Genomic DNA, 16803 nt, shown 5'->3' with positions numbered 1-16803 from the left:
CGTTACCGACTATATATATATGTTCTTCCTTTTTATGTATTCTCTCGGAACAACTGTTTACTAAATCATCTTGCGTTTTACTGGCTTTAATTTGTTCGTAAAAATTATTGATTTCTGAATGTATTCCCTTAACACTTATCTAGAATGTACTCATTTGTGGCAATCCTCCTGTGTGGGTATATGCCAATGACTTTAACGTCATGATCCTCATCAGCCGCAGCGATTGGAATAATGGAGCGGGCCAATGCTTTATGATGCCCTGGGGTATCCGCCACCTGCGTACCGATACCGATACCTGTTCATAGATAGCGATACCATTATAAATTAATACACAAGATAAGCACTCACGACTTGGAGTTCTTAGCTCGCCATATAACAGGTACCATGTCGTTAAAAAAATGACCAACCCTTCCCCTACCGGAAAATAGGGGTAAGTGAAGCTTGTCCTGTGTGCACCTGACCTTCCTCACGGTTAAGTAACCCACAGGTAACGGTGCCGAATTGCTTCTACCTACCACTTCCTCAGCTCGGGATCTTCTCGTTACTGTCAGACTGCCTGGGCTCAGCTAGCTCTAACGGCTGGATCGGCGCGCCAACGGCGAGCCCTATCACGGGCGAGTTCTCGCCGCCGCTTGTCGAATGCTGCCCGTTCCTCGGGAAACGCACAAGACGTGGCCGTCCCATCCGTTTTCCGAGACTGAACTGAACGGAAACGAAACCGGCGCAGCGCGCGCGAAACCCTTTCCTGCCCTTTCCCTCCCCGGCTGAAGCGAAACGGCTCCGACTGGTGGCGCGCGCGGCGTGAGCGCGCGCCTATGCAGCTGGAATTCTTGCTAATGGCTCACGCGCCAGCGCCGGCGCAGCTGTGAAATCATCAAACCGCACTTTCCCTCAACTGCACTGCTCTAGGAGCAACTGGGTTCTGGCGTGACCATATCACCACCGAAACTTGTAAGCCAATACAAGTAAAAAAAAGAAAGAATTTGCCGCTGAAAGAAACAATCCCGTGCGACTATCATTGTAGGTATTTATTTAGCAGTAACGTGAAGCTCGGTCTTTTCAAGCAAAGCGTGGGCGGCTGCATGAAGGTGTCCATTGCCATATGTGATCATTTGTGAGACCGCTGCGCTTCGGCCTATGGAAGCGTTTCCACCACAGACCATCTTTCAACCCAGTGCTTGATCAGAGCCGCCTTCGGGTACTTGTGTCAGGTTGCGCGGTTGTAAGAAAGACGAACACCTGCTGCAGCAACGTGCTTAAGCTCAGCAGCATCGAAGCTACCGCGCGGTGTCACATGCTTGTGCTTTACTTCTTTCGGGCTTTCTTGTTCTGAACAGATGACTTGGGCCTCGAGGTTCCGGGCTTAGCGCTCTTCTTAAGTCGCTTAGCTGCCCTGGCATTTCGCTTGGCGTTGGCTCTGGCACGATTTTTTGATTCCACGGAGTCAATGGCCATCGCGAACTTCAAGTTCTGCCCGGCCAGAGTGCGGCAAGCGGGGTCCTTGACAGCGCCGATGAGCTCACTGGGCGAAGAGAACCTAACCTTGCAAGGCCCGGTAGAGGACACCTTGATTACGTCGCCGGTTTTAAAGACAGCTGCCAGCTTCTCCTTGTTGAGGAACTCGCTCGGCACGTTCCATATGTCCAGCGTGTGGGACGACACCTTCGGGCGCGTTCCCGGGTCGTTCCAACGCTCGGCCATGTACGTAGCTTTGATGGGAGATCCTTTGATCTTGGCACCGTCCAGCGCTTCAGCAGCCACGACGGCCAATTCGAGGCAGTCGTACACCGCGAAGACGTGGATCAGAATATCGCCCTTGGTGAGGTGCTTAGTTTCGACGGCGCCTAGGCAGTAGTCGGGCACGATGTCCTCCTTCCTGACGCCCTTGGCGAAGCAGGACAACTTCACCCTGCGCGTGTCCAGCTCCTCGTAGTCGACGACCTGAGACTCGGGAATGTGTTCTTCGAGTCTGACCTTCCTCCTGGAAGGTGAGCCGCGAGGACCATCCCTGGATTGGCGCTTGGAACCGATCGGTGCACGTCGAGAGGGTGGCTCTTGCTCCTTCGACGTCTCTCCTGCGTCGTCGGTGGCTGGCTTCTGGCGCTGGGCTTCAACGTCGGCGGCGACCCGGTCTTGACTCGAAGGACCGGCGCCGTCTTCCGGCAGGGAGTTGGCCTCGCGTCGCCTGTCGCTAGTCTCACCCGGCTGCGCACGGGTCGACATGCTGAGGCCAACTTTGCCACCGTCCATCTTCTGGGCTTCGTGCGCCTAAAGAAGAGCCAGCCCTCCCGATAGGCTTCGCGACGCCGTCCTCGTTGTCGTCTTTAACACGTGGCGCGCGCCCACGAGGTGGGATTGGTCAGTGTTCGCAATTGAAACGTAATGTACCTCCTTGCTTCCCGTTAACTTAGTGGTCTGTAGTGCCTACATTTAAACAATGTCGATTGTAAATTCTAAAGGGAAATATTAGAAAAGAAGTCATGCCAATTTTTAAAGAAGCCGCTAGAAGATATTTAAAGAATCCCCTCTAATAACAAGGAAAAGGTGTTTAACATGACAGTCTCTCTGTAGCAATGAGGTACTCATGCACAATCTGACGCACTCTCTTTCGTGCTCGACCAAGGGTGCTCACATCAATAGGTAAAATATTAAGAACAGAGAGAGGAAGGCCAATAAGCGACATGGGTTGCTCTAAGAAGGCCTTTCTTTCTGGATTATATTTTCGGCAAAAGAGGAGGAAATGGTCCAGTGGTCGTCACACGACGAAAAAAAAAAAACTTTGATGGTGTGAACCCACGCGTTCTCATGATGGATTTTAACTGCTGAATTTGACATCGTATAGAAGGGCAATCGAAACTTCGCATTGCCGGGAAGCTGACACAAGCGGACATACCATGTAACTTCTAAACGTCTGTAATCCGTTGCAGCAAAGGACCAGTCATATGGTCCTTTGCAGCCGAGAAAGTATTGCTGTCTTCGGAATCTTGTCACCGCCAGCAAGGTAAAGTTTGGTACAAAAAAACAAAAAGCCTACTGGCCCACCGAGCGCTGCCTTTTTCAAACTGATGATGATGATTATGACCATATAATATGGCTCATGCCCACCCTGTGGGATTGGCCAAGAATTGGGCACCTGAACTTTTACATAATATTGCAAGGAACTACAAGTAATGTGCAATCGAGCAATCGAAATAGACAGATTAACAATTTTCCTAAACATAGCTAAACGTAACAAGTTATAACCGTAATGCTAGGATCAAATACAAGAATATTGCAAGAAAAATTTATAAAAATAGGAATGTAAAAAATCTAAACCGTTTTGTTGATTGAAGCTGTCGTGACATCGTCTTCTTCATCGAGATTGTCGTCGATCGTCTTTGTCTTCATTCAGTTGTGTCACTCTACCACCGAAGGCGGCGATTGCAGTGAACATTGTCAGCGTCAGACGCACGGGTGGATAAACAGACCGACGCAAATATTTCGGCATTTGTGCCGCTTGGATGTCGCTCCCACATTTGGTACATGCCCGCCCACTGCCTTTGGTTTCGGTGCTGTCGAAGAACCGGAGCAGCAGTAGAGTGTGGGTCTAAGTGGTGACTCACTGCAAGCAGCAGCGCGAGAAGTAGAAGGGGACAAAGAAAACGACAAAGCCAACCAATTACTTCGACTACTCCATTTTTCCACATCAACGTTAAATTCTAGCCGCAAAAGCATTACGACGCGTTATGCGCCACCGTACCCTGAACTTATTCATCAACAAACGAGCCACGATATTTTTTAAACGTTGCACGGGGAGGACACATCGCTTTAGCAAATATGACTGTTTGTTCTGCTTTATATTGTGGCCCGTCATTTTCGTACGTGTTTTTTCCTGTATTCTTCGCTTCTCCAATTCCACACATATCACGTCGAGCTGGAAAAAAGTATAGCAGTTGGGTGTATTTAATCGCTAGCACCATCCTCTTCTTTCTCCTCATCATTTTCTCACGCTTTTTAATTAGCAGTATGCGAGACGGACCACTCACCATTTACCACTATCATGGCGTGCTTTGCTTCAGTTTACCTACTTTCGTTTATATGACAGTGTACTCGAAAGCAACCGCCAATCTAGAAAGCCGTTTCCTTTTTCATTTCAGCGTTTACATATACTTCTGCCACCACGGGATATTTGACTGTCACCAATATCCATAAACCCTGCCTGAAACTAACATTGCTTCCTGCCGACATGACACGTCGAAAGCCGAAATAACGGTGCGGACACGTCTTTGTTGACGACAAACTCACGCGCGTTTAGAAATGAGGTAACAGAGATGAGCCGCAACTGCAGGCAATGTACGAGTGTAAGGCTCACGAGAAGGTGGCCAACCCGAACCAAAAACTTTATTGCGATTAGCCCTCTTAGCATAATTAGCGCACTTTCCGGTATCTATCGACATAACTGTTTTCGTTTCACGACAGTTTTGGTCATTGTGCATGGGGCACTGGGTATGCGCCAACTTGGGCCACCGGTCACGTGTCACTGGGCGCGTGGCACTTTTCAACGAACCTTTGACCCGCCGTGGTTGCTTAGGGGCTACGGTGTTGGGCTGCTAAGCACAAGGTCGCGGGATCGAATCCCGGCCACGGCGGCCGCACTTCGATGGGGCGAAAACATACGTGCGCTTAGATTTAGGTGCACGTTAAAGAACCCCAGGTGGTCGCGATTTCCGGAGTCACTCACTACGGCGTGCTTCATAATCAGATAGGGATTTTGGCGCGTAAAACCCCATAATTTAATGAACCTCTGTGGTACCATCTTAGGTCACTGGGTATGTGTCCCTAGGTATGTGCCACGTGTCATAATCATTATATAAAATGTATTAACAATTATGCACTAACTATCAGTTAAATTACACATTAAAGCCGCCAATAATCTCTAACAGATTGATGCACCATTTATTACTTTCTTTTCGGTTTCGTTCGATAGAGGAAAAATATCGTAACGTTCCAGTTCAGTTACGGCTCATAAAAAAAAAAAAAAAAAAGATTACCGCCCGAGCCTACCGTACAGATGGTTAACCAGCGAAGCTCAGACGCGCGACCCCGGTGTTTATCACTCTATTAATACCGACGGTTCATTAAAGGGACCCTGAACCACTTTTTATCGAAGTGGAGAGAGACATTTGAAGTGAATATAGGCTATTTCAGAACCACTTTGCCGCAAAAAGTACTTCAATGCGTTCAGCAGAAGCGGAGTTATCGGCAATCAAACACGGCCTCAGCTGTGCTCCCCTTCCTCCTCCAATGCCTTGCGCTGCGAAGGCTACGGCGGAGACGTCACCATGGCGCGCAGTTCAAATTTCCGATTTGGTGCCTATGCCGCGCTAAACGTAAGCCAAACGCGGCTGTCCTCAGAGAGCCGCAGTGCGCTTAGCCACTGGACTCGTGGCGCCACCTCGCGGCGGCCGCGGTGTAGCCGAGGGCAGCGACCAATAACAGCCGCGTATTGGAGTGTGCTTTATGACGAAATAAAGCACACGGAAAAGAGCGAGGATCATGATGCTTTTGAAAACGAGAGCGTTTGAGAGAAAGGTGACTTCGCGCTCTGCTTGCGAGCTCCACGGACCACGTACGACAGCAGAACTTGGCTGAGATGTTCACAACAGCGTATGCTACCCGCGGACTATCATCAAGCTCGATGGGTGGTTTAGGGCTTCTTTAAACGACGGCTTAGTAGGCTGCCGGATACTCGGTACGCAGTTGATGCTTGCGCTCGGATGCACGAGCCTGTTCTTGTGCCCGGGCTGCAGCATCAGCACGGCGTAGATGAGCTCGTTCCCGGTTCTGCTCGCGGCGTTGCTGATCGAAAGCTGCTTGCTCCTCATGAGTATCTATGACACGTGGCCTACCCATTTCGGAGCCGGATAGAAACTGCTGCGCGCGCGCTCGGCTGCGACGGACAGCAACGACGTGACTACTGGCGCAGCCAATCGCGCTCCTTTCTCTCTTTCTTCGAGCATGCTCATGGGATTGCGCTGGAGGAGTTTTAGCCGTACAGGCGACGGACGGACGGACGGACGGATCGGCTTGCCATATACAGTTTCGCTGTAATAACACTTTTCATACTTTTAGGTTCAGTTTCACTTCGGTACCTTGCTGGTAAGTGTAAGTGCGGGTATTGTAAGGCGCGTGTGTAAATTTCGGACACAGTTGACTCCTGGTCCAGCTCAATGACACAGTTATTTTCTTGTGTGTTGTTCAGCCCCAAAGAGCAAAGAAAAGCAAAAGGGATGAGACTTTCGGTAGGATGGAACTAAGTAACAGAGCAGGCGTCAACAACACATACCTTATCGCTAGCACATTGACTCATCTTGTATATGTTGGCCTGAGTGGTCGTGGTGCATGTCCACAGTGGGGGATTGGCCATGAATCGGGTGGTTAGATGGATAAAAACCTGGGAAGTAACAATTTGAATGCTGGAACTTAGAAATTGTGTGTGTGTGTGTGTGCGTGTGTGTAAAGAAGGTAACCTATCAAAAATACAATCAAAACGAATCCGTGAATAACAAAGAAAAAAATAAACAAAGAAAGGAAAACCCTATAGTCGGGCGAGTGGGGAACCAATTTAGAATGGTAATTGCTTAGGTTCAATTAGATAAGTTTGGACCACTGAGTAAACATTTCTGTGGCTGAACCCAATAATTAATAGAGGCTCCGAAAGACAGGATTACAGGCACAGATAAATCTATGAATCTAGGCCAATAGTGCGAAGCGGAGTTAGCAGTAACCTTTTTCTTGTTGCAGAAAAACGTCTGCAAACAACAAAAAACGATCAATTGTCACCGCTTCGCAACAAATTCAGCATTATGGCGAGGGGACCAGTCCAAAGCTGTGCAGATAGAAGTTTAAAGGCAGAGCAGCCTCGCTGGACTGGTCACTTCGATTGTCCCTTCGATGGACTGGTCACTATGCTGGACACTTCGAGTTTCCGTGTTTGGCAAAAATATTTGTACCAGGGATGTAGAAGGGTGCAGGAATCTAGAAGAGGTAACATAAGAAGACAAAGGACAATACAGGAGAATCGGGCCGCTGATATGTGTCTTGACTAGATAACCTGCAATTTCATTTATGAATAGTCCTTTATGGCCAGGGGGAAGTAATTTGCATAATAAGGAAAAATACTATCGAAATGAATATCAATAGTAACAGAGCTGTCGTGAATCGAAAGTACATAGCAGATGCGTACGTCCAAAGGCTCAAGCAACTGTTGCACGAATTTAATTTGTGGAGTATGTAATCGCGGCCAGTTGACGCCACAAAACAACACATGCTGGGAAATAAAGATGATTTCAGAACATTATAACGGTGATTAATAAATTTCGAACGAATTTGACATGTTCGTCTAGAAGTTGTACTATGCGCCCAGATACAGTACGATATGAACAAAACATGCAAAATTGGTCTCAAAATTTATGAAATTACTTCCTCTACACTGCTTGAATACTGTGTAGCTTGAATACTGTGTATTCTTGAATTCTTCAATATTGTGTAGCTTACGTAGTGACCCTTATTCTTGAATACTGTGTAGCTTTCATAGTGACTGTTTTGTAAAATTTTAGTGCTGATTAGACTAACAGCTATATTTACTGTGAGATGCTTTGAACTGACTACAGCAACAACAATAGTTTCATTCTTATATTCATACTGATTATATTTATTGTATTCAGATTGCCTCTATTGTATTCATGTAGCCTATATTCTTGTTTATTTCCAACGACCAAAGTGAAGTACACTAAACAGTGTATGGAAGCTTTAGAAATGCAAACCTGTGTACGCTTTTTCCGCGGGGTGAGATGAGCTATTCAAGACATTTATAACTTTGCCTCTCTCCCGCCATTGTCAATATATTATTATTGTTACTGCTAGTACTATTGCTAGTATTTAGTAGTAGTAGTACCCATACTGACATGTTTCAGAGTAGACTTCCTGTTGTTTGTATTATGTAGATAATCGTGTCGTAATGATTAACTCCATTTTAGGCCCGCCTCCTCGTTTTCTGTTTCCCTGTAGCAGCGAAACGGCCCCTATATTCCGATTGTCTGTGGAGCCACGCCACAAGCGTGCCTCGACGGAGGAGAACGGGCGAGAGGTGTGCGAGGAGAGGTCGTCGCCGCAACGCTTCGCCCGATGGGAACCGACGCGTCGGTGGCATGCGGCGTTGGCACCGCAGGCTGCCGCTGCTGCTTGCTGGGGCAGCACGTACCGCTGTGGTAACATTACTCGCAGCGCAAAACTCGAAGGAGCGCTCCGCGGATTTCAATTGGACATTACCACTTTCTAATTCACAACTCATAAGTTCTTAGGTGTACCCAGATGTTCGCTTCTCCACCTCACATTGTTTCGTCGACCACGTTTGTCTTTTCTGCACATTTCTGTCTCGCTTATTAATTTTCAAGTGCACCAGTATGAAGGCTACGTAGATGTTCCTGGGCACTATAATAAACATTTGATGTGATTGATTATTATTATCATTAGTATTATTATTGCTGTTGTGTCATCGTCGTCGTTTCAGCGGGAATTGCTACTGCTGTTCATCAACGCGCGAACTCGCCCCCCAGTGGGGCCCCCCGAACACCAGACGAAACGAGATGAACGACACGACGAAGGCGACGAACAGCGCCCTGTCGACAGCTCGCGACACGGCGTGCCATTCCTCCCTGAGTCGCGGCTCCTGATTGGTCGAAGCCGGGGCCGCCACCTCAGCCGCCATTGGTGGGTCGTGGCTGAGGTGCTCCATCTCCGTTTCCCGCGCGGCCGCCGCCGAAGCCGGCTGGAAGCCGCCGACGCAGAGGAACTGCCAGAAAGGCGTCTCCAACAAGTGGACCAGACCTCGGGGAGCCTCGCATCGGTCGGCGGAGTGCAGCAACTTGTGAGTGGCGACGGCCCAAGCCAGGGACACGGCAGCCAGCGTTGCCGATAGGGACAGGAACACCACTTGCGAGAAAATGAAGATGAAGAAAGCTAAGATGGCATTTACGAGCGTCCGCGGGACTCAGCGTAATTTACTAAAGCGTAAGCCTTTAGTGGCTCATGAGTGTTTGGACGCAGTCCGTGGTGGACGGAGGAAAGAGGTGATCACCGGCGAGGAGGGCATGGAGAGGAGGCGCCAACGGCGAGGGGAGCAAGGAGAGGAGGCGCCATGCCAGTAGCGTTGTGCGAGTGGGCGCGTGGGAGAGCGCAGACATGCGCGTGGGGGTGCGCGCACAACGGCGACAAACCTTGCAGCCTTATGGCTGCGATTGCATCCCATGCTCGCGGCCACGGCGGCGTCCGTTCGCAGAACAGTTCAGACAACAGCAACAGAGGCAGTCATAGATAGGCTTTCGCCTATCGCAGTTTAGTTCAACAAAGTGCCCATAGATTTTTGACTAATTGACTGATTCACTTGCGTAATAACAGAGCGCTTTAATAGTTTAATACGACTTTGGTAATGTATTGGGCTAGTCGGTAACACTAGGCGAACATTAATCATTAAAATGTACCTGCGTGTGTCACTGGTATTTTCCTCCCTTATTTTTTATATCTCCAATTTGTGCGCGTTCTCATATTTGCTCTGTGAAGCAGTCCAGTTAATAGCTTGCTCTGGGTCTGGTTCAACTCCGATTTTACGGTGATAATCTTTGCGGCGTGACGTCTAATGGGATTGATAGAGTTATTGATTATTTGGGTTTGCTGCCCCAAGGTAACAAACGGGCTTCACTTTACTCGTAAGCCCTATCAAAGGCTCCCAAGGTCACTGAGCTTGAGAAATTCTTATTTTCTGTAGGCACCTTCATTTCTGCAATTTGTAAAACAAAGAGTAAACTCCAACTATTTGTTCCTGTAAAGCTTTTTCCACCCTTAGCGCGGCTACCACAGGAAAAGCTACCTTTCCGAAGCAGTAGAGAGCGCGGAGATGATTTAGTGCGCTAATGAAGGAACCGAAGTTAGCATAAATTTTATTTTGTAACCCGCGAACTCTTTTCTGCGATTCCACGGAGGTCGGACTTTAGGTTGGACGAATGGCTGGTGGAGCGGCAGCACTCTAGATAGCTCGTCCGAAATTTCCTTGTGGTCCTGCAGCAGACGCGTACGTGGTGGTCGGAGAGTATCGGGAGTATGCCTTGCTAAAGGGCTTCACTCACCCCGAGGTCATCACTATACACGAGAGCAATGCCGATGTGTCTATGATACTAAACTAGCACTAAAAATGAGTTTTGTAGATAAAGAGAGGATAATTAAGGAATCAAGTATTCATTAATTAATAATCGTATTTAAACTAGTAACTGAAGAGAACTAAGTTATCGAGTGTTCATTAATGAACAATCGTGTTAAAATAGCGTCATTATCTGAACTGTTAATGTGAATTTTATCAGATATGATCATTTATGGGAACAAAACCCTGAAAAAAATTTGCATGAGAGTCTCTTTGTTTCGTATATAAATGTTAAACATGACAACACATAGGTTCCTATCGCAGCAACCTATTGCCAACGCCTCTAGGGAGAGAATCACTGGAAGCGTAAGGCCGAGCCCAAGTTCGCGAAGAGGACTCTGCAGAACTCGTTTCCTTTGAATTCTAAACCTACGACATTCTACAAAGAAATCGTCGATGGTTTCAGCTTTACCGCAATAATAACAATTAGGTGAAGGAACCAAACCAGACAAGCGTGAATAAAATAAAACGGTGGTATTCGACAAATCAGTTGAGTAAATTAAACTTCCAATTTCCCAGTGCAACACCATATGCTGTGCCAGGAGAACTTGAGGTGCTGAAAATTAGTATTGTTTGTCGGGCAATAAGTGAACGAAATTCTCAGAGAACGTTCTATAGGTTAATTGGCACTGTCCGACCAGAATAAACGGACATGGATTCGTTCATTTTAAACACTTAAGAAATACATATGGGGAGTTTTCGTACTGCTGGGATGACGACCAATAATTCTGCATAAAATATCGCGACGCATTTACGGTGCGCGCAGCCGCGGCCTTTTCTCTTCTTCCACTATGTTTTTTGAAAATCTTTTGTTTATGAAGTGTAAAGGGCCAATAAATAAACCGTTATTCTTGACCTACCCATAAAAGAGTTAGTCGCAGCTGGACGATGATGATGATCTATTGGCATCCCATTCTAAACGGGCCGGTGATAAATAGTCACCTAGCCTGCTTGAGTTAATCAGGTACGCTATGCAGCGAGATAGAACGAAGTCGCCGCGAGGCGGCCTGCGACGGAGCATTATTACTGTGGACGTGGTTTCCGAGATCGGCCGGTGCGTGCGGACCGCATCGCCCGATCTCGGAGGCCGGGGTGTAGATTGCTTCTCCGCGTCGTCTGCTAGCCAGTACTACACGCATGCATATACGGTATGCACACATCTTGCAGATGATGTTTGTTCTTTGAACGTAGCGTACTGGCTTTTCTGCCTTTTTCGACGAAGACGAAGAAAAGCATCGCACCATGAACTATCGTTTTCGAGCTGCATTGAGATTAGTGATTGGTCGACTTCGACCGGCTTTATCATCGCGTCTTCCATTGGCCACGCACGTTTCTATTTTGTAGCTGTTTCTTGGTAAAATCACAGATCCTAAGCTTAGGGTTACAGAGAGAAACAGGAAGGAGGCAAGATGACATATGGTTGATTAGTATGGTTGATTACATGGTTCATTAGTGGTTGATTAGTGGTTGCCTTTCCTATTGCATTTACAGTCTTAGACCACACGCTAAGGTAAGCAAGTGTCAACTAGCTCCGAATGAAATCGTTACTGAAGCACGAAAAAGAAATGAAAGCTGGCACTCCGTACCATGAGGCGCGGTGCTAATTGATCCCGCATGGTATTCGGTGAGAGTCGAAAGCCAGATGATAGCGACTAGGAAGTTGGCGCAGCACAGGGTCACCCTGGGTCCCGTCGTCGGCAGCCAGAAAGTGGCCAGCGTCAGCAACACCACCGCCACGGTCGGGCACGCCAAGCTCGGCTCGTACCTTTTCCTCAGCACCATCTGACAGCCTGTTTGCCAAGCAGTCAAGAAGTAGTGTAAAACCCTCAACCTATAGCACCAAGCCTTCTTTAGTTACAACTGAGTGAAGCAAACGGACAACAATGCCAGGGAATACACTGGGATAATTACCTGCCCCAATTTTGAAAAACTGGAAAAGGTAGAAACTTTGCTGAAAATGGGCGAAAAGGAGCCCGACTTGTCGCCGAAAGTACAGTTTCCGCATTACGCGTGCAGTGTTCTAGCATTGAATTACCGCAGCGGTCGCATTTCCTTCAAGTTTCTCGGATATTTCTTTACATATTTTGGTGCGGCTTTTTTTTTTCATGTCTTTTGTAAAGATATTTGGACGTGAAATCTGCTTATCGCATTCCTCTATTCGGATACACGTGTTTATAAGGTCTCATGAAAATAAAAATAGAGTAAGGGGGGGGGGGGGGGGGTTTAGTTACACTGCATTCTGAATACACATTTTTCTATATCAAAAGTCCCAAGATGTGGGACCCTTGATGGGACCCTTGTGGGACCTAATACGCCGTCTGTCGGCGGTAGAATGGCGCTGACTTGGACTGGTCTGTACATGTTGTGGCTAAGTGGACTAAATGGTCGCCGCCCAAGTGGCTTAGCGTCGATCAACGCTGTTCATAGCTGTGAGGCCACCTTTTAGATGTAATTAGACACTTTGCCTCCTCGATTCCGTCCATCTAGGCCTAGCAGCATCAAAACAAAGAACCTAACTTAATAACAACAATGAAAGAGCGCTTATCATTTATTTCTTGCTGTCACAACGGAGAGCGAGTAACGCGGGCGAATTGGAATAGAACTGGGGGACGTCTGGGCGCTGCCCAGGCATGCGGAGTCGTGGCATCCGGTATTGGCAACGGTAAGACGATAACGATACGCGAAAACTCTCTAATGTTCCCCTAAAGGCTGCGGATGTGCAGCCCTTCTCACGCCTTTAAGTAGCACATACCTACGCGACAATAGCAAATTCCTGCACGCAGAAAGACGCACACGCGGAGCCATTGCCGGCCAAGACTGCCATGTTAACACTGCCTATGTAGCAAGCACCTTAACCCGTATACCGAGCACGTGCTGGTGGGCTAGTTGGCGCCAAATAAAATAACGGACGAAGGAAGGAGCCGCAAGACAACCACGTAGGCGTATACCGTATACCATCTGGGCAACTCGGCGATTGCCATGAAACGCAGAGCGCGCAGCACTGTCGCTTGTGCAGCGCATTCCTCTTGCAAGAAAGCAAGGAATGATTTAAAAAAAAAGAAAGAAAAAGAAGGCGGCAGTCGCGTGGGGAGCGTTCGTGACAAAAGTGAGGGACATATGCGTAATGTTTGTGTCACAAATTTTCCCGCAGTGACGCGACGACGTTTAGGGGGCGCATGCGCACCAAACAGTATGCATATATCGGTGGGTGAATGAACAGTCGATAGTAGCATCCGTTTTTTGGGTCTGTCTGCCGCCACTTTGTGCTGAGTTACCACAGACAGAATGCAAGACCAACAGGGCCAACAGTCAGTCTTCCAACAGAGATGGAGGCGGGTCTTCGGAACGCATGGGGATAATTGTCGCTTCAGGGCGCCGGTCGAGGTAAATGGAGGCGAGCAAGTGCTGGTGGAGGGTGGCTCGCCTCCTGGCATGTCATTTCATTTCCTTCTATCTCCAGGAAGACAGTCTATTGGGCTTCTCGGCCGCTGCTAACCTGGTAGAACGCTCGCCAAACGGCGCTTCAGTACTAGTGTACTCTTCCTGCGGGTCCCATTGTGGGGGCTCTTAAACGCTATGCCTAGCTTACCAAAGAACAAACAAAATGAACATAAGGAAGTGAAGAACAAGGCGAACACGACAGAAAGCTTGAGCGACTGGCGAATACAAAAGCCTCCCTCCCTTCCTTCCTTCCTTTGAGACTTCCCCGGATCCGCCTGCGGCTAAATTGTGTTGAGTCAGCCTTCTCGCTGATCTTGTTCCAATACGCCGATGGAACCTTATGCAAGTCCATTACGAACCAACTAGCTCAGAAGCAGCCCCTCCTATGATGTGTACACAATTCCATTTATGCTCACCCATGGCGGCATGGAAGAGGATCTTGACCCTCGGCTGCGACACTTCCCAGGCTGGGTTGTCCTCGACGTCGACGCGCACATTGCCCTGCAAGCGCACCTCGCGACCGTCGATGTCCCACGTGTGCACGACCATTTGGCAGTCGTAGCGGCTCGACCAGAAACCCTCCGGCGTGGCGACGCAACTCGCCGGCAGCTGCTTCAAGTGGTCCAGCGAAACAGACCCGGACGCGTCCACGCGCGCCATCGGGCGGCCATAACTGCCTCCTCGTGGTGATGACGTCAGGAGAGACGAAAGGTCTCTGCAGAGGTGCAGCAGAAAAAAAAAAGCACGTGCTTGCCTGCATTTATTTTGTTACTCTGCTTTAACCGATTGACTGACTGACTGACTGACTGACTGACTGATTGATTGATTGATTGATTGAACCACCATCTAAAATAAAAGCATGACTGAGTACACTAGGATGCACGACAAGGCTAGAGCTCAGTACCGTCGGGCAATCTTGAAATCAATCCTGCGAACATTACCCGAAAAAGAAAAAAAAAGGGAAATAAAGGAACGCTAAACGTAGCGTTGTCCCCCTCCAAGTCATCACCTTTTACTAATCGAAAAAAAAAACGCGATAATGCCATTATAGTATGTCAGTACAAGACGAATTCGGTATATGCTCAATGATGTGAGAAATTGCGCACATACTTTATACGCAGTCAGGAGAGCACAAGTTATGTTGTCGTCACGAACAAGAGATAATCATCGATAAACCAAACGACGAACGCTGGCTTACTTCATGGCGGCGATTTCCGGTACCCATATCTTTTCAGCTGGGACTGTGATAAAATCTTGGCCCCCATAGTCGTCGGGCTTCCACGTCAAGAACTCGTCTCTCCATTTCTGTTGAACAATTAAGGCAAGATTCGATAATGACACCCGTGACTAGTGTCATGACGTCATTGCAGCACGCAGTACGTAATTATTGTAAAACCATATCGTAGGCACATTTTGCGCACGTCATACCCAACGAAAAACAAAAACAAAAACAAACTAAACGCTTACCGCGGAGATGATTACGTTCACTTTGACCGTCTGCCTTGAATGGTCCTGAAAACGAACAGAAAGTGAAGTGTTGTGGACACGACATGCAAATGCACGCGCTCACCATATCGGCAATCTCCTGGATCAGCAGGTCTAACGTCAACACCGTTACGTTCGTGTGATAGAAGACTGGACGAATGTCGTTGGTGTACCTCTCTGGGTCGAAAAGGTGTTTCAGAAGGTTCCTGTGATGAGTGATTCTGTTCAAATCTGTTAACAGATGCGTTTTGAAAAGAGCAGTTATCAGTAATGCAAAGTGTCAAGTTGTATAAGCGTCAAAGTAGCACACACAGACGCTTTGCAACGCACACTTACATCTATTTAATTTGACACGAAGTCGCCTACATAAATACGCGTATTGATCCTATATATGCGCAGACACCACAACGACATCAGGAAAAGGGTGAGCTCGATTCTCACATAAAATCTTACAAGTAAGTATACTCAATTGTATTACGTAGATATTCATAGCATCACCAACCAGGTATTGATCTCGTGCACTTTTTATTATTGCATAATCTGGAAGTCCTTAGAGTGTAAGAGGTTTTTGTATTGCCTAGTTTAAAACAGGGATTACGCAACGACGCCCAAATGCACATCAAATGAGACATTGTTTAGAACGTGAATAAGCAATATTTTGGATTCTACGGTGGCGGCCTATCTCGGCAAGCTGTACGTTTTCACCACGTGACTAAATATGTAGAGAAGTATCGCAAGGTGGTGATTTTCGCTCTTGAATCCGCACATTGCGTAGGGTAAAAAACAAAAAAAAAAAAACAAAGAATGCGTGATTTCACAGGATAGTTTAGCCTACGAGCGCATATATGTTTACGCGCCATTGTGATTTAAATGTAATCAAGATGTGAATCGGTAAAATTTGTTTAACTTCGTATATTCTAGCTTGGTCACCTCTTTGAGTGTTGTGTCTGCTGTTAAAAATAATGTTAAACTCAGAGACGACGCATGCGTAAATATTTGCATGATATATAGTGACACGTATTTCTAAGATATTCCGCTTGGAAACACAGATTTAGAAAATTACAAAATTTGTACGCTACTCCAAATGGTTTCCAGGCGTATTTGATGTGTGTTTAGATTTTGTACTTGAAGTTATGCATTATGTCTCGGCGGACATTTTATCTTTGCGAAAGATACACTCCTTCTGGCGCATTCTAGAGAAACTGTTATGACAATCTTGCTTACTCACCCGAGTCACCTGATCCGACGCAGCTATGAAGGGAACCGAAAAGTACACACGTGATGTACACTTTACGTAGCAGCATATCTCTGCTCATCTTGAAGTGAGCGAAAGCAAATAAAGGAAGCGAGGCGGTCCCTTTATGCGGGGACCAACAGCTGTGCTTCATCAACGGTTTCGTTTTGCTTTGTATTTTGCCTTCGACATGCCGCACAACTCTATGCGCACCAGTTGTACTGCTTGCCTCATTGATTTAGGTGGATCTACAATTACATAAGTTCGCTGCTACGTTTAACATTATATGGATCTCGTACAAGCTGAAGGAAAGCCACAAAATGCGACGATAGTGACCACGCAGTTACAAAGCCCGCGCCAACGCAAACACAGTCGCTGACCATAGCATAATCCGCTTCGATGTCTGGCA

The 16803-nt window shown here is 47.4% G+C and overlaps 2 protein-coding genes across 2 annotated transcripts; both read right to left on the bottom strand.

Moving 5' to 3' along the window:
• Window positions 1–1013: 1013 nt before the first annotated feature.
• LOC126527187 (uncharacterized) lies at window positions 1014–2320 on the bottom strand. The gene has a single exon (XM_050174943.2). It carries the CDS (start codon window positions 2248–2250, stop codon window positions 1306–1308), a length of 945 nt encoding a protein of 314 aa, XP_050030900.1. The 5' UTR covers window positions 2251–2320; the 3' UTR covers window positions 1014–1305.
• Window positions 2321–8293: 5973 nt separating this feature from the next.
• LOC126527174 (neuronal acetylcholine receptor subunit beta-3-like) lies at window positions 8294–16755 on the bottom strand. The gene is made up of 7 exons (XM_050174925.2): window positions 16389–16755; window positions 15246–15391; window positions 15143–15187; window positions 14874–14980; window positions 14092–14390; window positions 11821–12024; window positions 8294–8973 (listed from the first exon to the last, which is right to left on the bottom strand). Exons 1-7 carry the CDS (start codon window positions 16546–16548, stop codon window positions 8561–8563), a joined length of 1374 nt encoding a protein of 457 aa, XP_050030882.1. The 5' UTR covers window positions 16549–16755; the 3' UTR covers window positions 8294–8560.
• Window positions 16756–16803: the final 48 nt, after the last annotated feature.

This window comes from Dermacentor andersoni, chromosome 9 (genome assembly GCF_023375885.2).
Source record: "Dermacentor andersoni chromosome 9, qqDerAnde1_hic_scaffold, whole genome shotgun sequence".
Lineage (NCBI taxonomy): Eukaryota > Metazoa > Arthropoda > Arachnida > Ixodida > Ixodidae > Dermacentor > Dermacentor andersoni.
The sequence above is the reverse complement of the archived record's forward strand: the minus strand, read 5'-3'. Positions and strand labels throughout refer to the sequence as shown.